The sequence below is a fragment of the Mixophyes fleayi genome, chromosome 3 (genome assembly GCF_038048845.1).
Source record: "Mixophyes fleayi isolate aMixFle1 chromosome 3, aMixFle1.hap1, whole genome shotgun sequence".
Classification (NCBI taxonomy): domain Eukaryota; kingdom Metazoa; phylum Chordata; class Amphibia; order Anura; family Limnodynastidae; genus Mixophyes; species Mixophyes fleayi.
The window spans coordinates 139,425,733-139,448,235 of NC_134404.1; the positions used below are offsets into that span (position 1 = coordinate 139,425,733).

General features: G+C 37.6%; 2 protein-coding genes across 4 annotated transcripts in view; one reads left to right on the forward strand and one right to left on the reverse strand.

Moving 5' to 3' along the window:
- The window catches only part of ERICH1 (glutamate rich 1), a 33,442-nt gene extending 13,777 nt beyond the window's left edge, over nt 1-19,665 (reverse strand). Inside the window, exons 1-5 of one of the 3 annotated variants that reach the window (XM_075202467.1) lie at nt 19,453-19,665; nt 5,242-5,385; nt 2,827-2,872; nt 2,688-2,731; nt 546-680 (exon numbers count right to left, since the gene is read on the reverse strand). In XM_075202467.1, coding sequence (XP_075058568.1) covers nt 546-680; nt 2,688-2,731; nt 2,827-2,872; nt 5,242-5,385; nt 19,453-19,474 — 391 coding nt within the window. In that variant the 5' untranslated portion in view covers nt 19,475-19,665. The remainder of the gene's footprint in view (nt 1-545; nt 681-2,687; nt 2,732-2,826; nt 2,873-5,241; nt 5,386-19,452) is intronic. The other 2 variants (XM_075202466.1, XM_075202465.1) reach the window with 2 other exon arrangements.
- A 156-nt stretch (nt 19,666-19,821) lies between these two features.
- DLGAP2 (DLG associated protein 2) overlaps nt 19,822-22,503 on the forward strand; it is a 953,423-nt gene continuing 950,741 nt past the window's right edge. Inside the window, exon 1 of the mRNA XM_075202469.1 lies at nt 19,822-20,038. The gene's annotated coding sequence lies outside the window, so the exon portion shown is untranslated. The remainder of the gene's footprint in view (nt 20,039-22,503) is intronic.

The window sequence follows — 22,503 nt, forward strand, 5'->3', positions numbered from 1 at the left end:
CAAAATGACAGCTAGAATCTGATTGGTTGCTATAGGCAACATCTCCACTTTTCAAACTTGCCAGAAACTCGCAGCTTGATAAATTTACCCCTTGGTCTTTTCTTTTGGGCTTATCAATCGATGGATTAGATAAACATGCTGACAAACTAACTGTGCACATTCTCTAGGTGGCCAGATATCTGGTAGATAACCACTGGAAAATATTAGGTGAACCCTCCCTACACTTACAAAAGCATGGGAAGCCCTTCACGGCTAGCAATGTAAAGAAAATAACCCCCTAAATATGATGGACACACTTAGTGAAGTATAAATATTCTAACTAGTTCATGTATATAATTCAGCTCAGGGATACACAGCTTTTGAAATATATGTATGTGAAATAATGGCTTTAAAAAATAAAAATAAAACAATAAAATTCAGTACTTTACATCTTCTAAATAGAAATGGTCAAACAACACTACAGCAAAATGCAAACAATCATAAACAGAATGTGAAGTATAACACAGGATGAAAAAAATACTGGAAACAAAACTTGCGTACTGTACCTTCTAGATCTTCACTGAGATCTGAATTTTCTGTGGGGGAAGACTTGACGTCACTCTGAAGTGCTGGTACATAGTCATCAGGAGGAAGACTTACAGTGTAGATCTTCTGTTGTGACAGGCTTCCCTTTTCAACAACTGCAGGTAAAAAAAAGAAGTAGTAAGAGCAATAACAGAGAGGTTTTACATAAATGCTTTATTTTAATAGAAAAGACAGTTATATTTTGCATACGCTATAAACCACTTTGTTAGTGCTTAAGCACACAGGTCTTTAGGTTGGCGTATTTTCTATGTTACTTTTATTGGAGTTGTATTATTAGTAGCGCCAAACTTTTAAACACATAATAAAAAAGAAATACATTTTTAAATGTGAGTGCTATCGATTTAATGTCTGGCTGGTTTGGGGAGGGAGACCTAGAGTGTTCACTTATTGCTTTGCTTTCCAGAAGGTAAATAACACCTCTCTCTTTTTATAACAGGCCCCCAACTTTCCAGGATCAAGCCAAGCTGTAATTCAATGCTGCAAGAACAGGTATGAGAGAACAGCACAGGGTGGTCTAGCGCTTGTAAAGGGCTTCGCATGACTCCACAGAAGGTAATCCATGCTTCCTCCAGTAGTGTGCTGCAGCTTGAAGGCAGCATCTACTCCCACCAAGATGTGTTTATGGGGACATGTGTCCTTACACACACTTAAAACGTTTAGTTACGCCTCTGTGCTAACTCATGAAAATCAGTCCCTTTCTGCAAAATAGATACATGGCTTTGAAAAAAATAATTTTGCCCCTTATTGAACACAACTATCTATGCTATTGCAATTACCTGGATAAGAACTTTTAATATTTATAGCAAGAACCATGCTTTATCAATTGAAAAAAACAGTGCATATATGAAATATACCTGCACTGGAACTAGTTAAGACGTACTGTAGACAAACACCTTTGCAGCCATGCAGCAGGTCTATGTCACATGTTACAAGCAGTAAAACCAAGGTGCGCTACTCTAAACTAATGAAATGTGTACAAGTGAATAAAAACATTTGAGAAAGTGCAGTCAGAACAATTAAGACCACTGTGTATGTGAAAACAAATAGTCCACCGCTCTGAAACAAACAATATATAAATCACTATATGTCAGAATATACATAAGTAGAAGAATTATACGTGCAATATAGTTGTATTGGGATAAGTTCACCTGTCAATGTCAAGGTACCTGCTATCGTTTCTTTTATATGCCACATGTGTCTAGTTATAAATGGCTGAAATTTGTTTACATTGGCAATGGTAGAGGAAGTGGTAAAATATAGTCTCTTCTTATCAGACTCTGAGCTTTAGAAAACAGACAGCAGATATGCTGGTACGAATGGTACAGAATATGATGGGTGATAGTTATCCTAAAACAAATGTCATCATTTTACTACATTAACCATTCTGAATGACAATATCCATTTAAAAAAATGGTTAAATTATTTACTGAATAACCATAGTCCTATTGATTTTAAAAATACAATATGTACAATACAGCATCTTTTATTTTGCTTTCCTAAGTGTCCCCCATTATGTCCACAATGGTATAAGCACTACATAATTGCTTTGTAAACCTGCCCTCTGGGAGGTACAGATAGATCCCCTACAGGCAGAGTGAACAGGTCAGGTGATTTGTGTCATCATGTCCTACCCGCCAATGTACAATGATGTCATCACAGACCTCTACTGATGTGCAGTGATGTGATTTGCACCATCAGTCAGTGGAGGTTGGCTGCAAGAACGCAAATTGCATCATTGTGCCATCATCCGTGCCTACCTGTCCTGCTACCTGGGAGACTTTCAGACTGTCTCGGAATTCCGGTAGCATCGGGACAATCCCGGAGGAGAGTTGGTATGTATGAAATGGTGAATGGCACCATTAATTACATTTCTTTATTGTACTAACATCAAGAGATAACTAAAGCTGCACTGCACAATTAAGAATTAATTGCAGAATATTATTTAACTTGTAAGCACCATTAGACTGCAGAAGGACCTCCACAAACTCTTCTGTACTGCATGTTTTGGCTGTCAAGGAAGCATTTATAAATAACTCATGTATGTGGTTCACAGATTGGAATATACATTACATTCCCCAGGTTAATTTTTCCATTTTCCTTACCTGATCCTCTCTTCTGTTCATGATTCAGACCTGCATTAACTGATCTGCAGAGAAAGAACCCACCATGTTATATAGCAACTAAAACTTACTGTAGAATGTACCTATTGATATAAATATAGCTTTTATTGTAAAATATTACCTGTTATGTTCCTCCTGCTCTAGGTCTCTGGCTTTCAAGTCGGAGCCTGTTCAAAAAGAATTAAAAACAAATTAAAAAAAAAAAGGAAAAAATAAAATAAAATCATTCTTAATTGTAGAAAATAAAAATACGGTTGAAATTACAATGATGTGTGTATACCAGAACAGTATCAGCAAGTTTTCTTTAAAAATGTGTAGGGGTTATAATAATGCTGTCAGTTCTTAGACTAAAACTTCTAAAATACCTTTTTTGGCCATCAGTTATTACAACTGAAATAATGCCAAATACAGTACTTCACCAATTAATATACGCTGTCAAACCAGATACACTTTACTTCATGTTCAGCTAGTTAACACATCCTGGGACTTGTGTTTGATTAGGTGCTGTCATAGCCATTGTTATTGTATTTCTAGATGATCATTTGTGGCTTAATCAATACAAGTGAGATACAATGTGCAGCATTAGGTTTGCAATAAAATGTTGATATTTCTACTAGAACTGCAACAAGATGATGAGAATTCCAAAAATTAATTCAATTCATTTTCATTACATCAATGGAACAGAAATATCCATTTGTCAAGATCTTTGCAGCCACATAAGGTAAGTTAAGTATTGGTAAAGATGTGAATGCACAATATGGACAGCAATCATGATTATAGGCACAATATGTATATTTTTATACACATAGGTCCTGAATATCATATAACTGGGAATACATTTTTGAAAACCGAATACTAAATTGTACAGTCTGCCAGCAGAGGGCAGTAAGTGACCTTGACACGTTTGCCAAGTACAGACTCTCCAGCACTGAACTGGCAATTCATTGAAAGGTGAGAAAAACTCATCTTAAAACTTGACAACTATATCCAAATAGACTTAATATTTCACATGAACAAACTTGCGAGCACATGCCATTAATTGGCCTGGGAAGCTCACTTATTCTAGCTCTTTAAATATGGTCATAAAACAAGGCAAGCAAGGTATGAATTAAAAAGGAAAAAAAACCACTTGATACAATAATTAAAAAATGCCCTATACTGGCAAGTGTTAGGTAAATTATTACATTGGCTTTACATCTTCAGATGATTTTAATTTATTGGATTTCAGGGGAATCTATAAAAACAGGTGCTAGCTTCCCTCTCTGCTTTCCAGCCATGTGTTTATATAAACAGGCAGAGCTGTGGATAAAATCATACTATTAATTCAGGATTATGTCCTATATAAAAGGCAAAAACAAAACAAAACTGTATGTTCCTATAAAGACATGGCTGAAAAGCACATAAAGAAAATAAAAATAAACAGCAATGTATTCATTAAAATCTGCAAAATAAAATGAAGCAATGTAAAGGTGGACAATCCCTTTAAAAAGGTAATTATGTTTGAAAGAGAATCTTCAGGTTTTATATTAGACATTTAAACTAACAGACGACCCAGCCTGCCCAATTATTTCATACATTTTACATATATGAAAACAGATTAAAAAATTATGAAAAATCTGTCATTAGCAATCCCTATTTTCTATAAGTTAATTATTTTGGTACATATAACCATTTATACGCTCATCATAAAATATAAAGCTCTTTCCTCAATATTCAGTGACTCATTAACAAATTGTCATAATGAGTTTGAGGGGAAAGGGAATTATGCCCAGCTCCCATTTTTCATCTACAGTACTATTATCTAGGCTTGGAAACGCACAATTTATCAGACGAGGAACATCCTGTCTTGTCTGCACAATGTTTCCATTGAATCATCAATCCCTCTTTTGTCCTCAAATTTCACGTTTTCTGTAAAGTAACACTTTGATGTAGATGTAAAGAAAGACTTCTTTAAAAGTAATTGAAAAACACATTTAAAATCATGCTGACAAAATGGTTGTAATTTATTGTGAAAAGAAGATTACTTTTCTTCATATTGTATATACAGTACATACATCATGTAAACAAACCTAGATTTTGCTGATAATAGTCACAAGTGTGGAAACACTCCTGTAATTATAAGACCCTATGAGAATAGAAGAGAATTATGTTCCCTCCTTTACAGCTTACATTTTATATATTAAAGTGACCATTTGTATAAAAGTAACATGTACACTAATTTGACTTATTTAGGTCAAAAAAATAGACAGAGCCTTTTTAGGTTTAGCTAAGCCAAGGTTTTGGTCTAAATACTATAAGAGACCTCTTTTGTAATGCACAATGCAAAACAAAGGAATATCAACCCAGCAGCCATGTTGGCATAGAAGGGCGGGGAAAGAACACTCTTATCAATATGTACCACAGTATCATTTAGGTCACCATACAAACAGTTTAAATATTAAAATATAGCTTATTTACCTATATAAAAAAAACTATTTTATTTAAATTTGGAATATATATCTGCTGTATACAATTATCAGGTACATAGTCTTGTTACCTTCGGCTGTGGGTGGCTTTACAACTTTCACAGGTGTTTCTCTTAGTCTCAAGGCATTTTCCAATTGTATACTTGGGGGTTTAGCAGCGGCAGAGTTGGCATCTTTTCTTGGATACAACTTTGACAAAACTTTAGAAATGAATGCTTATAGGAAAAATAAAAAAAAGAAAACACTTTTTAGAAGCTTAGCAGCACAAATATTATGAAATGCAAAAAGTTTAAGAGATAAGAGTAACAGATGACTTTGCTAACTAACATCCAATCAAATATTTGCTTACATAACATTTCTAATACATACTCAATTGCCTGCAATGCGTAAAACCAAACACTCATTATTTGCATTATTTAAGAGCTAGACATTCTAACTATGTCTAATTAACCCTGGTATATACTTAACCTGTTCCGCTTCCAATAACTGAATTAAATTCAAATTATTTTGACAAAAATGTATATTAATGAGGTTTTCAATTTTGGGACAACTTTGCCTTCTTCGATCGTATACTTTAACATTAGGTAGTGTTCCTACCTTTATCTGGTCAATGGTGCGGAGCTGCTCAATTTGTATATCTGGACATAGGATGGGCTATTCAAATAAGGTATAGATGTAGGGGAGACCCAAGTATGGCATCGGGATTGATTGCCATGGCTCCTGACCAAATAAATACTATGTTCCGTTCCCCAGCTGTGTAAATACACATAAAGGCTCTAGTGCTTCAGTGGGAATCTTCTGCCAAACTTGTGCAGTATTTCTACATGGGGAGTACTATCTACAGAAGTGTGAATTGTCCCAAAGTGGACAACTTATTTCAAGTAAAACTATTGTTAATAGCTAAACTGTATTGCAAGCATTGTTAACTGTATTACATTTCAGTTTCAAAACAATGTTCCCTCCGAGACATGTATCACAGGCTGTGTCCATAATATTTTCCTGAGTTCTATGACATTTGTGGACTTGATATAAATCAATCAGCACATGTGCCATTTTGAAACTTGAAGGGGGCAGGGAGTGGAGATTTAATGGTTTAACTGGTTAAAAGATTGGATGCTTACTCACAGGCCAACCTTGCTGCTATCCTAGGGTGCCAAAGGACAGGTTAACTGTTCAATTGGCTACACAGACACACACGGCAATATTGGATGAGACCTAATGTCTGGCATACAGTCCAAGTGGCCAGATCACCGTAACCCATAGTATTGGGATCACCATTGTTTTTGTTCCAACTATTAGATCAAGATCACACATGTTCCAGCAGAGCTGGCTGAGGAGAGCAATTGTGCTCTTTTCTGGCATCTAAGATAAAAAAATTAAAAATACAAAAAATAAAACTCACAAGGGCCTACTATTACACTAGTAGGATTATGTTTAGATGCTCAGATTGGTTACATGTTATGTTAGCTTAGATGATCCCACTTCAAACTCACTTACCGATGGACAGATGGACAGATGGTTGATCTGTGGCATTAGGAGGGTTAACAGTATCTTAGCTGACACACTCTGGGGGGGGGGGGTGAATCAATAGCGTTACTCGAGAGAATAACGTGCTCTATTACCGCTACTAAGGTAATATTGCGCATTATTACCGTTAGTATGGTCATTTCAAAGCCGATTTATGCTCGCACCTCCAAGAGCTGCGAGCAGAAATCTGCATTAAAATTACGTTACTAACAGCAATAGTGCACAGGCAGTGTTCTTCTCATGAGTAACTCTGTCAACTGAATTCCCCTCAGACTGACCTAGGACCTCCTTTAATAGGGCAGTAAAGGATTACGCATGAATTAAATAAAATTAGCCTAAGCGCTGTTCTAATGCTCCAATTCTGGACAGTTGTTCCCTTTAGGCCACAAATGTTGCATTTCTCAAGCATGATAAAGCAATCACATTTTGGAATACTGCTAAAACTTGCATTGGTTATATGGTAGCAAAAATAAGCAAATAGACTAAATAACCATTAGAAATGTAGTGGAACACAAGAAACAATGTAACATATGTATAAGTTCATACAGCTGATAATATAACAGAACAATGAACACTGGTAAAAGGTATAAATTACATTTCTATGAAATATATTAATAGATCTGTGTGACCCAAAAAAAGCACAGGAGATAATTTCCCATAGTTGTAAGAAACATATCTGTCTGGCATCCTCTTAGCAGTGGCCGATTCTGTGCTTCTTATAGTCTGTCCTAAAGTGACAGTGAATACATAAGCCCCGTCCTTGCATCACCTACATGCCCTTTACATGTTTTTAATTCCTGGCCAGGACTGCCAAGTCGAGTCCAGACCCTTGTGCTAAAATTTGCCACCCCTCCCCTGCTTGCTGCCTGCCCTGACCTAGAGATAAATGTATCAAGCTGTGGGTTTGAAAAAGTGGAGATGTTGCCTATAGCAACCAATCAAAATCTATTTATTTATTTAGTACATTCTACAAAATGACAGCTAGAATTTGATTGGTTGCTATAGGCAACTTCTCCAATTTTTCAAACCCGCAGCTTGATAAATTTACCCAATAGTAATTGTTTTTGACCCAAGCTATTTGCTTGCTGGTTTTGTACTGCTTCTGTTCGTTTGTATTCACCCTTTTGTTGGTAACTACTTGTAGCAATATTGGTTAGTGGTTAGTAGAGCTGTGTGTACAAGACCTGGGGTAACGACGTAACAGTGAACAAAAAGTTTAGTTTAAGCTGTAATAAAATGTTGTGTACATTAAACTTTTCCTGTGATTGAGAACTCAGATTTGTCTGTTATAGTTAGTAGCACTTGGTTAAAATGCCTTAATGTCAAATGTTATTACAGATAGAGGTCTGTTTGATATAATGTACTGTTTTAACTTATTACTGAAATTGAGGGTAATTTGTGGCCCTCTTCGAGGTTAGAGGGCCATCAATGCGTCCACTGAAGTGTATCAGGTTCCTTATCACTGATTTAGAGGAACGGCAAGTCAGGAAAAGAAGCAAAACAACAAAATGGACAAAATATGTCACAAAACTCTACCCCCCTTTAGAACCATTTAAAAGTGGAGGTAGCTACAGGGCAGCAGGGTCAGTACTAAAGCCACTGTATTACTTGAACTGTGCGAGTTAGAGTATTTTGTTTAGCAATATATTTTATGCTAAAAAAAAAACCTAATGTTTTCCATTTTGAATATTAGGAAATTAAGGTATCTTAAAATTCTGTAGGATGGTAGATAGAAACAATGCTATCGGTGCAGACAGGGAACAAAGCAAATTCTGTTTGTTGAAATTCAACACAATATTTCCACATTGAATGTGAACTGCTAAACGACCGTCAGAGTGTTTCCTGCTCTAATAACGTGGTCAATACTTGTTGCTGTTGACATTTTGATGTCCTTGTCATGAAACGGCAGGCAGGAAGGCAATTTATGTCATAAGACAAAACCAAACACAAAAGCAATTTTTTTTTTATAAGGCTTGACTGCAACTATGTGTTTAGACCAGGTAGGTGACCTTTACAATGTCATTATTTTCATACAGACATTGAAACAAAGCAGTATGTAAACCATATAATGATTTCATCTAAATGTATCTCAACTGCTTCTATTACTCAATTTTAATAACCTCAGAGACAGAAAGACTTTGAAATCATTAACTGAATCAAATATAACCTAGGTTTTGTTTAAAATGTATTTTAAAAATATTGTATTGACATTGTGATATATAACAGAGAAAAAAAACAGCATGTAAGAACGTGCCTTAGATACATATTTTGTAGTAATGCATGGGTCAGAAAATATCTGACCCAAATTCAAACCAGGTCTGCAACTACTGATAAAAGTTACTATAAACCCACAATGATAACCACCATTAGTAACAAGTGAGGTAGCACCAAAGAGGCATGTACTGGTAATTGCCATCCTACTCCACCACTTCCTCACAAGCTGCATCAGTCGATTGGATTCCGTCAAAGTATTTATGGGGAAGGGAATGGTTGAGTAATGATATTTTAGTAGTACTTGCTAAATGGCATTACGTTACCAATGGCAGATGTGGGTCATTAATCTCCAACACCACCTTTAGCTTTAATATCCCAACCACATGTAAACCCACAGGGCCTGTGGGTTTGAGATAGAAGTGTGCATTACTAATGTCTGGGAAGAATTGCTCGGCTGTTAAGATACTCAATTGACTAAGAATGCATAAGAGCGACCTATACATTCTACAGCTCAAACCAGCTATACAGTGAGTGAACAAGCTAGGCATAAAATCCACTGTAAAACAAAATATCAATGTGACATGTTTTTCATTTTAAGCCCATTGTAATTGTATTTGCTGTGTAAAATTGCTTGCATGAAGTAATAGCTTGACCATTACAGTTAAAAATGTTGTCTGATTAACCACAGAGAGGGTGGGGGTGCGTTGTTGGGACATTTCTGCATATTTGGTGGGAGGAATGCCCCATAAAAGCCCCATTTTGGAGATTGGTCATTAATTTAATTTACTAAATTATGGATTTCCAGCTACATGCTGGCCCTGCAATACTACTTGTGAATAAACCAATTCCCTCACTCTCAAAATCATTACTCACATAATGCAGCAAGAATTTTATTTTCTAGCCAATGGAAAAATCAAGCCCCTCCAAATAAAGAGGCTCTTCTAAATTGCATATGGTACTTATCCTCAATGGAATACCTATCTAGCCTACTTAATGATCGTGTATGACTTCCACAAGACTTGGAGTATATGGTACCAGTACAACAACTCCAAAGTTCCAGGAATAACATGAAAGCTTAGATACATACCTCCCTTCTGCCCCTCTTCCTTATCCCCCTCCTATCCAACTACCCCCCTTCCCCCTCAGTCTCCACCCCCCTCCCCCACAATCCCAATTCTATTTCAAGTTTTAAAAACAACCTTTTGACATTATTGTGACTAGTGGTTAACTGAAGGAACATGTTTTTTCCCCTCTACCTCTCAGCTGTCACTATGTTACTACTTTAACTACTGTTTCCACTGTTTTTCAATTTTGTTATATGTATATGTGTTGTATTATGGTTTACTATATCCACTTACTTGTCGATAAAAAAAAATCTTTCAATTATTGTTAAATACTGTCTGATGCTTTTATTTTAGGATTACAATAAGCTTTAAACAGGTCAACAATAGCACATTCCCACATACAAGTGTTAAAAACTCCCCAGCCAGCACAACAAAACTCGGAATCTACTCCGAAAGCCTGGTGTTTGCTGGAGCCCCTAGTGGTGGGGACAGACTTGGCAGGCTGACAGAGGGTCGAGAATCGTATACCGGCTAAGGAGAACCCAGTGAAGGAGTGATTGGCGGAAAGCAGCGTGGGGTCCAGGCAGAGTAGATGCCGGCAGCAGACAGCGTAAAGTACAGAGTAAACCAAGGTCAGAGGTCACAAGCACCGGTTCGGAATCCAGGGACAGGCGAAAGGTCAGGGGCACTGGCGGAGGAGCAGAATCCGGTTTCAGGCAAATAGTCAGGGTCAGAAGTGCAGGTTCAAGGTCCAGGAACAAGCGAGGGTCATACACGGGAAGTCTATCATAGGTTTAACACCAAACACAGAGAGAACAAGCAGGCAGCAGAACTGAAAACAGGACGCTATAACCGGCAGTGAGGCCCAGTCCTCACCGCCTTAAATAGTACAGATGGCCAATCAGGACACAGACCAGAATGTGTCCTCAGCTGCAGAACGATGAACATGCAGAGCCTGCAGCCAATGGGAATAGCAGAGTGCCAGCAGTAATCATGATCCCTAATCAGCCTTGATTGGCTGGCTGAACCCAGCCTTGAACGGCTGGCCCTGTAATCCTCTGTGCGCACGCGCCCGGCTGTTTGACAGCTGGCCAGGTGCGGCGCCAGAAGCTCCCCAGCGTCCCGGTTGTTGCCCAGGCAACCGGGACGAAGCTACAGGAAGTGATGTCCCGGTCGTCATAGCGATGGCCGGGACGCCTGGAGGAACAGTCACAGAGTCGCGGCGGTGCCTGCGGCCGCCGCGACTAACAACAAGGACAACAGTGGAATTGAGGCCCATTCTGTGGGTTTCTCCTCAAACCTAAAACTATAACAAACTAAATAAAAAGCAATCACATACTAAAGATGGATGTTTTAACACCCGACAGTGAAACAAGTATCTGCTTATATATTAAACATGTCCTTTAGAATACATCAGACATAGGTTGTATTTGTGCAATGTGAGAGCTCCATATCCTTGTGCATTAACATCTTTATATACTGTCCTATTTCTTTGAAACAACAAGAATATCAAGTGCTGTTTGATTAATTCTCAGGTAGCTCAGGTGAGATGGCCACTCGCTTTTACTACCAATCAGTTTCACTTCTATGCATCTACATCTATGCTAACTCGAGACTCTAGAAAAAGACCAGAAGATTTTCTATTCAATGCTTGTTGATGAGGCATTATTACAATTGCACATATATCGCATTATTTTTTATGCCTACACAGGCATTACTATTGTTCTCAAAATAACATCCTTTGTGCATAATTGCATTGTGTGTATTTATAAGATTTAAATTCATGTCTTTATGTTGGTATTTTATATGCATTTTTAATATAATGGATAATGTTTTTTTCTGCAAACTAGGAGTGGAGATTTGTTAACTGCCATATTCATTGTAGGCTGTAGTACTCATATGATCGATTTCTATGTTTTGATGCCCCTAATTGTTTGTTATAATCTTGTTATTAATCCAGGGAGGTGGCACTCCAGCTTTATTTCTTGGGAGCGACTACTATAATTATATTTTTACTCACTTACAAAAAAGGTTTTTCTAATGTTCTAATGACAGTATTAGAAGTCATTTACAAAATCTGGAATAAAGGAAAATAGATGCATATCACACAGCATATGGTATAATATGCCCCTCTGTACAGACAGTCAAAATTTCTTTTGTTACAATACTGTCAGCATGTCTTCTGTAGCGCTATACCTGCTGTTACATCAGATGTGACAGGTGCATTACTAGACCAATAATTGACAAATCAAGAATGAAATAGCGGTGCTCGTTTGCATTGGCAAATATGTACTGCTGTGACAACCTTAGGATGCCAAGTTTGACGTTAATATAAACAAAAAATATATAAGGGTACCGATTTCTTTTTTTGTACAGCTATAGATGAAGTTAACTGTGACCCAGCTAACTTTGTGTGAGCTCCCCAACCAAGCCTAATAAATCATCTGGTAATTGGCCTCACAGCTGTCTCACAAAAGGCAAATAATAAATCTAACTGAATATATAAAAGTGTTAAAAGGACATGTAGGTTTTAGGTATTTAAAGTGATTGATTCTACATGGCTACTATAGTGTTTATTGCAATAAAATACCTTACTCATTTTTTGTCCACCTCTGAATTGAAGCTGGGCTGTCTCTTACGGTACAGGACAAGTAGCTGTAAAATCCGTGATATAATAGTTAGGCAAATGTACCATTGTTTTGCTGCGTCATACTCACTAATTGAACATTTTTTATTGCAATGATCTCTACAGACATGCAGGTCATATACAGTAACTCACAAAATCTAAAAAAGTGAATGTGGAAAGTTTTAAAATAAATGATTATGTTTACATTGTAAACAAATAAACTTTGATTTGCATTATGAAAATACAGGTAGACCACGTGTTGACATATCACCAGTTAGTGCTTGGTGAATGATCACATGTTGCAAAGGAGTACTACCAGAAAACAAAAATTACTGTAAGTATATGAATTAAAATTTCCCTTTTCCAAGGCGACATACAAATCGGTGTTAACTAGCAGTAACAAAAGTGGCGATAAGATGAACCATTAAAACATCTCTACAGTTGATCTCTGGAGAAAAAGTGGAAAAGGCTGCCTATATAGAAAACCCACCCATGTAACATAAGCCTGCATATCCTCCGATACAGGTGCTCCATTGAGGTGAGGGTTTTTTTTGATTCAGTGAGATAAAATCCTTGAGACAGCTGCCTGGTTGTTCTGGGTACTGTTTGGATAATGAATAGCCTGTTAGTCTATGTCATAGGCTTTGTGGCATCAACCTAACACTGGTGTGCTCTAACCAAATCCAAAGTTTGAATTTGAATTGTTTTGAGCTTGCAGGGCAGCAAAAGGGCTGGAAAGGAATAATGTTGATTGAAATTAAATCCAATAAATTCTATCATGGGCCTAACCTCCAGCCTGTCTTGAAAGGATATTAGAAAAGGCTGCTTCCATCCCGAACAACTGTAACTCAGAGCTTTTGACAATTTGGCAAGACCAGAGGAAGATCCCATTTAGGCTATAGATGCTTGAGAGATATCCCAGAAGTATATGCTCTCTATATTTGAGTGGGTTTCCATCGGGTGCTCTGGTTTCCTCCAACAGTCCAAAAACATACTCATAGGTTAAATGGCTTCTGACAAAATTGACCCTAGTCTGTGTGTGTAGGGAATTTATGATGTGGGCTCCAATCATGTGAATGAACTGTGAATAAACAGTTTGACACTATATAAACTATATTAACAATGGTCATTCATCTCTCTAGATATGGAAAACCTGGGAAGGTTAATAAATAAATGTGGATGTCCCAACCATCAAGTCTATAACTATAGTTTCACAGACTTTCATTATTTGGCAAAAGCAGAAATAGTTCAAAGGAAACTCGTTGTGATGCAACAAGTGCCAGCTCAGAGAGTTTGATCCTGGAATATATATTGCTGGGAGGCCCTGGAATGATTCCTCTGCCCAAATCATGATTGTTATTAACTCCTGCAACAAAGTATGGTTGCAAATCCACCCTTGTTTTCTACGAAATTGCTGCCTTGTTGTCCAGTCTCAACTTCACAAAAGACACCTTGGATTACCAGATACACCATGTAAGTAGATAAGGACTTCACAAGTTCTATTATAATGAAAGACAGTTGCCTGAATTTCTGTTCCCTTTTGCACTGTGCTTGATACAAATACAGCAGGCTCCACCAACCCAGAGCACAGGATACTGCCAAAACTGAAATCCAAATGACACCAGCCAGGGATTATTTCATCCTCCACAAATGGATGGGCCTTACAATAAGAAATTATCTTCTGGGATGAACTCTGATGATCCCATTACCTGAGAAACACCCCCTGGAATCCCCTTGGATGCCGCAGTGCCCATCTCCTAATAAATGAGGACAACAAAACGCCAAAGAACCTGACAGACTTTTCAACTAAGAGCAAATTACATATGATAACTTCAAGACTTTTTAATATTTTGGATTGAGTGCTGCACCTAGATGAACAAGTTCTTAGGTGGAAACCAGGTATCTTTTCTTCAAGTTAATTAGTCACCAGATATCCTGAACACACAGAACCTAAAATAATGATGTTTCCAGATTATTTTCTCTCAGGTTCACTACTACTGCTTCTAGGTATGAGTACTTTCCAGAAAGTCCTGTGGGTTGCGGACTAAAGATAGGCACTGGAAGTCAAAAGAATGTTGAGCTGCTATGGAAAAATGTGGGAACTTCTGAAGAGACTGGTATACTGGAGTATGGAGGAATACGCGCACAAGATCTAAAGCTATTATCCATTTCATCTTCTGAACAACAAAAATGATGATTTTCAAGAACTCCATATTAAACCTCTGCCTAACAACCCCTATGTTTAGCCTATTCAAACCTAGCACAGGTCTGTAGACCCCAGAAATCTTTCTTACCAAGAAAAAATGGCCAATTGTCTGACGATGGAGAAAATTGTCTATGTACTTTAAAAGAGCTTCCATCTATTCTTTGAATAGTAGGTTCTGGTAGGGACAAATCAATCTGAAAACCATTCTGTAACCTTCTGTGATGACTGACTTGATCCACTTGTTCTGAACGGCAGATCTGGATGGACAAAATCTCAATTTTTCTCCACTCAAAGTATTTTTCTATTATTAAGCTTGCTCCAAACTCACTTGAGACGTAGAACACATTTAAGAAGTGGATAAATGACTAGAGAATTCCTTTATACTCTCTGCCACTGCTTAACAAAAGATGTGACTTCCAGAGACTTCGATCTCATGTACTGTGTTGCTTCATTAAAACAAATATTGGTTAAAAATAGACCAACCCAATATGGAATACATAGATGATGTCTGAAAAAACTGTTCTATGTGTGGAGAGCTGCTTGAAAATGGCAACAATATGCTGAAACATTGAGGTCACATTATTAAACTAGTTGGATGTAGGAACTTTGTTTCATATAAAGATACATTTAACAAATCAAGCTTCCTTCAACAGATTGACATCACTTTCACTACTCTATTGTTAAGTTTTCAGATGCACAAATTGTCTACATGTTGGCATAGCCACCCTCCCACTTACTTCCCTACACATGGATACACTGGAGTTGGTTCAGCTGAAATACTGTGTGCTACAAACAATATTATTCTCTGGCTGATACAGACTATTCCTGACAATATTGTGAGTGTGGTATTATGGTCCACACTTGGAATATATTTCAATTAAAACTGCAAAGTAGATGAGAACAGTCACTCAGTGCAAACTGTACAACTAGAATGATTATATATTTGATTGTAATGAGTTACAGCACATTTTGCACTTTAATAAATGTGCATTTATGTGCTTATTCTTTTGCTATATGATTTTGACCTTTGATCAGATATCACGGTTGCAACAGCTGTTCATGAAAAGGTTAACCTGTCACTAAAAGCTCTTAACATAACATTCCGAGAAAAAGGCACATCTGAATATAAATATATATTCTCCATTTTATTCTGCTTACATACAATTGGGATGAACAATTAATTTTAAGGCCAAGGTTCTCCCATGCCACTCATTAGCGCTATAGTCCTGCCTAATTGTGGTGTAAAGCAACAGCCCTCTAGACTGTAGAAGTAATGCAATTATTAGTCCTTTCCATATAACTGCAGTCAAACATGCCTAAACGGCACAGCAATGCTAGAGTGAGGGTGACAAGGAGGACAGGTTTGTAGGCAGTGCTCAAAATATATCTCCAATGAGCAGGACTAGTGGGCAGAACACATAATTCTAGAAAAAAATTACATAAAAATAGGTTTAGGTTATATTTCTCTAAGTGAAGATGTCCAGGTACAAATGGTAAAAAGGGGTAGGGGGTTAAAGCTTTAAGATTTTGTAAGTGTGCGGGCCTGAAGAACCAAGTAATTGGGCCTTGAAAACAGTGCAGTGTTGTGCAATGTGATTGTTTAAGATATGTGTCCAGTTGCAGGTCAGCACATACATACGTACGTGATCACAGTGAGCATAGTGCATCAATGCGATTTAGAGGTTGGGACTACTGCACGTCTTGAACAACTGAAAATAGTACCAAGTTATTAAGCTTTTCTGTTCTTCTCCAGATATAATTCATAGTCATGTTACCTGTCAGTAGGGGACATCAGGGTTGTCTTTATTTCAAATCAAAGATATTTTAGTCTGCTTTTGTTAAATACATTGTTTTTTTTTTACATCAATAATTTTTATTAAAGTCTTAAAAGTAAGGGGTAGAGGGGTACAGAAATAAGGGGGGGGGATACATTGTGGGAAGTAGACTCAACATTGTATATCAAACCATACAACATATTTGCAAAGACATATCAATAACCCACATGGTGGGAAAGTAAACACTATATTAATGATTAGCTCGGGGCTGGGAGTAGATCTGGCGGGGTCAGACTGAGAGGGTTATGCGTTTTTAGGGAGTGGATAAATCTAGAACCTTCGCCCTCAGTTGTGAATTTGTGCCAAGACATCCACTTAACAATTGGGGAGGACGGTGACATAGAATAAGGAGCATCTAATGTCTCCATTTGAAACTAAAATGAATCTTCATAATAATTTTGCGAAGGGTATGGGGGGGAACGGCTGTTTCCAAAGTTGCGCAATTGCTGCTCTAGCGGCCACCAAGATATGCCCCCTAATATATCTGTAATGTTTGGGCAATTGTTCAGGGTATAAATACATTGGTTTTTGTGCACATAAACTTTTATGGAACGTTCTCCTTTTCATCACTTCTGAGGAATTCATGTGGCTAAAAACAGTGGTGGATGAATATTATATAGGCAAGACTGAGAAAAACAGAAAAGCATGATCATATGGGGCACTCCAAATAGAGAGATTGGTATATAGTGTTTATTTATGATGAATTCAGTTAAAATAAATCTTTATTAGGTAAATAAAAAAAAATCTAGTAGCGAAATATTAAAAGTTGCAAATGTATCACACACTGTAGGATTAAGTTAGTACAGTTAAAATAGACAATGTTCAATTGTCTTGCCGCTACTAGATTTTTTTTTATTTACCTAATAAAGATTAATTTTAACTGAATTCATCATAAATAAACACTATATACCAATCTCTCTATTCGGAGTGCCCCATATGATCATGCTTTCCTGTTTTTCTCAGTGTTGGTAATATGGTTAATTTAATGATCGGGTGCACCCCTCCTCCACTAGTATTCCTTACTTTTTGAGATTAATGTAGATTTACATAATTAGAGGAGACTGAATAGACTACCTAGAGCGGTCTTTTACTCCTTTATGTGAATGTTATATAGAGCCTGGGCTGTATGTACAAACTGTGGTGTCCCACTATACTTGCTCATTGTGTCATATGCCCCCCACCCTTCTCCCTTTTTCACATATGCCCCACACCCTTCTCACATATGCCCCACACCCTTCTCACATATGCCCCACACTGTTCTCCACTTCTCTTCCCAGCAGTAGGGTAAGAGCTGCTGGAGTGTCTAGTAAAGGAAGATAGATTCATACTTGGATGCCCCCCACTCTGCATAGTATTTCAGTCTCCTACCTGTACTCTAGGGCGGAAAGAACAACAGTAAATGCCCTGTAGCGAAAATACATCAAACAATACTGCTCATACTCCATAAATAAAGAGATCTGTGTAATAATCTGTAACCAGTGACAGTAGCCATGTGACATGGATCACTTATAAATGCCAGCCCATAATGAAGCTGTGGAGATAAGGTATCTCCCTAAGGTATACACATAGCTTAATCTAGTTTGCTATATATTTAATCAGTCCATGTCCCAGTAGAGCTTAAAATATATATTTCTTTCCACACAGACACATAAACTAGACTTATTTTCATCTGAATCCTAGTAACCCTATTCTTTGGAGTGAGGGAAGAAACAGGAGTATCCGGATGAAAACCACACATATATGGGGAGAACATGCAAACTCCACACAGATAGGGCCTTAGTTGGAATCAAACCCATGGCCCCAACGCTGTAAGACTACAATACTAACCACAGTGCTGTATTTTGGATGGAAAATCATACTATGTTTAATTATTCTCATAAGTCTGCTATGTTTTAGAAGAGAATTACAATATGCAAACAACTGATTACTAGAAGTGTGTTTGAACAAAAAGTGAAATAAATCCAGTTGTAAAACACACTAGCATACCCACAAACCTTTTTTAGTGACCTCACAGAGGAAAGAGAGGGTGGTAGGCAAGGACTGTTAAAACATAATGCAGAGCTTTTACATTTTGGAGCTCAGTCTTTCTGCTGATGAATTGACCAGACTTTTGCACTTTCCCCAGGTGCTAGGGAGTAACTAAGACTTTCTAAGAGTGTCAGCTCTTGTACTAGATCTTAGTAGTGGCAGAGCAGGGTGTTTAACAGTGAGTGAGATGTATATTTTTTTATTAATTTTGACAGGCCAGGTGGTTTTGTTTGAATAAACCTTTTCACACCCACATATCATGTGTGTTTGGTAGAGACACTGCAAAACTAATAGACTATTATTTACACATAAAAGGTGCATCCTTTTGTTAATTCCACAACACTTTGTAACCCATCCTCCTGTGCAAAATATCTGCTTGGGATGTGCATTCTGCTTGTTAATGCACATTACACACTATTGGAAAGCAGTGTATGAGGGAGAGAGAGAGAGAATAAATTGAGATGAAAAGTTGGGCAGTGAGGTGGTACTATATACAACCATCTGCTGTTCAAGATATTACCGAAGAAAAGCCTCATCAATGCTCTATTCTCATATTCCCATTTGCCTGTCACTGACCTCTACATATCTTTGTGGACTAAATAAGTATGAAAGCGAACTTTAAAACTTGCAAAACAAGATAAGACATATGTATAATGTATAATAAAATAAGAAGTAACCAATTAATATGCAATCTATTCCATCACTTAGATCACACCTTTCTCCCTTTCCAGAGCTCGAATCTGCTTTTATTAAAATCACACTGTACTCTGGCGCCACCTTACCTTCTTTCCTCGCAGAAGACATCACACTCCTGACCAGATACCGATGACACCGACACTAAACACATGTATCAGCTGACTGTATATAAGATCGTTGTTCACAGACAGATCTTCCGTATTTTATATTAGCCCCGCCCATTCAGTGCGACTATCCTATGAGGATGAGTCCTTCCGAATACTACTAATCAGAAGCAGACAGTTACATCGTACTGACACGCCCACTGGCACACTTCTCGCTATGCCTAGTGTAGTCGGTCAGGCGACCTCTCTATAATGGCGCCCTGAAACCGACACCGTCTCTTCTGCGCATGGCCGAAAAAGGATGAATGTCTGACGCATGCGCACAAGGCGCGATCCTTTCAAGCAGTGAGAGCGCTTTAGCAAAGGGTTCTGGACAGCAGCTACTGGAAAGGCATTAGGAAATATCTAACGTTCGTTTGACAGAATGTAGTATCATGTGCATACATGCGCGGGACGGGGGGAAGTAACTCGAATGACACAAACTAAACTATTCTGAACTTCAAGTACTCATCGTGCAAGTCGGAGCGTGCTAAATGAATAGTGCATTAGAATGACATCCCTGAGGAAGGTAAGACTACAGCCCAAATTTAACTTACGAATGTTAACTTAGAATTTAAAATAAGTAATGTGTCATACATTTAATTCTTTTTAAAATGTATTTTTCTTTGCGTTGTTTTTAACTTATATAGGATCATATGTTTATAGGATTATACCCATTATTCTACTCATTATTGTTATTTGAAACAACCCAAAGTCTTGTAATTATAAAAATTGTGGTAATGTATTTTAAAAAGCAATTTTTCTTTGATCTTTATGTTTGGATATATGAAATGTTCAAATAAATACTATTAGCATAGTGCACATGTTAAGAAGAAAATATAAGAGATAAATATTACCATAAATGCAGTATATTACATTGTAGAGGAAAGTTAATATATTACATAATAGTGTCCTGAAACACTAAGATTATGAGATATATGCTATAGACAGGATCATTAATGCTTTTAATTTTGTACCTATTGGAATATTTTGTGAATGGCAGTGGGAGCTATTAAATGATCACTCTGATGGTAAACATGCCTCATAGCATGGCGGTACAGTGTATGTTATGTTTAAAATGGTCACTTCCTGGCTCTTAAATGGTTACACATATCGATGCATCTATGTAATGGAGTAGATGTATGTATGCGCTTATGTAAGCACTAGCACAGTCGTACAGTGACAAATTATTATTCAGCTGCAACTATAACCTAATTTCACCTCTCTTCTCTTCCTGGCTTATGAGTGCTGTCAGTGTAGTACTGTGTGCTAAATGAACCGTGGGAGAGATGAGTATCTTGAGACATTAATATATTTCTCTGCGTTACTGTGATTCTGTTATCACAAGGATATAATTACACATTGTCTGCGATTTTAATATTCAGAGAAAACACTAGTTTGTTCTGAGATGACCGTCCCAAATGTATTGTGCCAAATGGATGCTTGTGCTACAGAATGCCAAGGCTGGACTGGGTGACTTGGGGGTCAACGCCCCACCAGTATGTCATATTCTAAATGTAACGTCAAATAGGTCATTTACAGTTTATTGGCTATTTATTTGGACTTGATCCCCCAGCCTGAAACTTGCTAGACCTACAGATGTCCGGGATGTTTTGCTATAGGTTCCACCACTTTTATATGATATCATGGTTTAATACCTGACACTGTGCAATGACAAAGTAAGTATTATATTGTGAAGTGAAAGCAGCAGTATACACGACAGAATCAGTAGTATACTATCAGTAGCGCGTCTCATTTCCCCAGGCTCGTTTCTTCTCATTGCGCTCCAATACTGCTGCTGCTGTTCAGTGTCAGCGCTGCTGTCCGTGGTGCTGGAACAGATCTCTAGAGCGCGGCCAGGGATGGCTCAGGAGAAACAGTGAATGAGAATGACAGTGAATGGCTTTGAAACACTGCGAGTGAGTCACTTTCTCATACAGCAGCTGAGCTCCTTCGTCTCTTATTCAGGCTAAAATAAACTAGTTTCCACCCCCTCCTCGCAGGTGCTTCGGCTGAGGGAGGATTTAAAAGTCTAATAAATAATACAAATTTGTCCGAAGGGGAGGCATCTCTCCCACATGTACATCCTGTGGGTGGTGGGTGGTGGCAACATTACAACTTTTCTGCTAACCGATGTCTGCTGCATGTTTTATTTCCTTCAACATTAAATGTGGGATGAATAGAGGGAACAACTTATTGGTTTTACACAGAAAGTTGTGCAGCTTATGGGAAATAGTAAAGTATCACGTATTGATTAATCATGTCACATAACCTCTAAAGTACATTCATGCTTGTATTCAATCTTTAGTTCAAAGTCTGGATAAATTGTCTGTTTAAATTGGTTTTAGCCGGTATGCGGGGCTTGGCCGCTGTCCAACATTCTGTAATGTGCAGAGGGTGCTGAGTACGCCTATGCAGCACACACTGTATTCATTAAGTCGCATCACAGAATGCACATGGTGAAAGCTTTCGTGATTTTAACTGCAGTTGTTAAGTTTCTCAATAATAGGGTATATAGGCTTCCTCACCAATTGATGAAAGTGGTAATATAGGTTACAACTAACAAAATTCTGTTTTGACTTTGATTTTTAGAATTCCCTGTATGAAGTGTTTATAGGTAAATCTATACAATACCTGTAAGTGTGTAAATGGTATTTATAGTGTGCTTAAGGGATAAATACAGCTGTCAGCAAAAATATTCTAATAAGCATTATACCATCAAGAAATATAATGGTAGAGTCTTTTTTTTCATTTTCCATGAATATTTTTTGTAGATTGCCTTCTCACTTCCAGTATGGGTCCAATGGCTGTAATTGATTCAAATTCAGTGGAGGCATTTATTAACTAAATCTTACTTTATCAAGGATTGCAGATGGTACCTAACAACTAACCTACATCACTCAATAACACCTGGTTATTCAATGACCTAGATTACATTTTCAGTAGCACTACCGTAGCAATGTTGGGACTGTCCATCAATAAACTGCAGTTTCA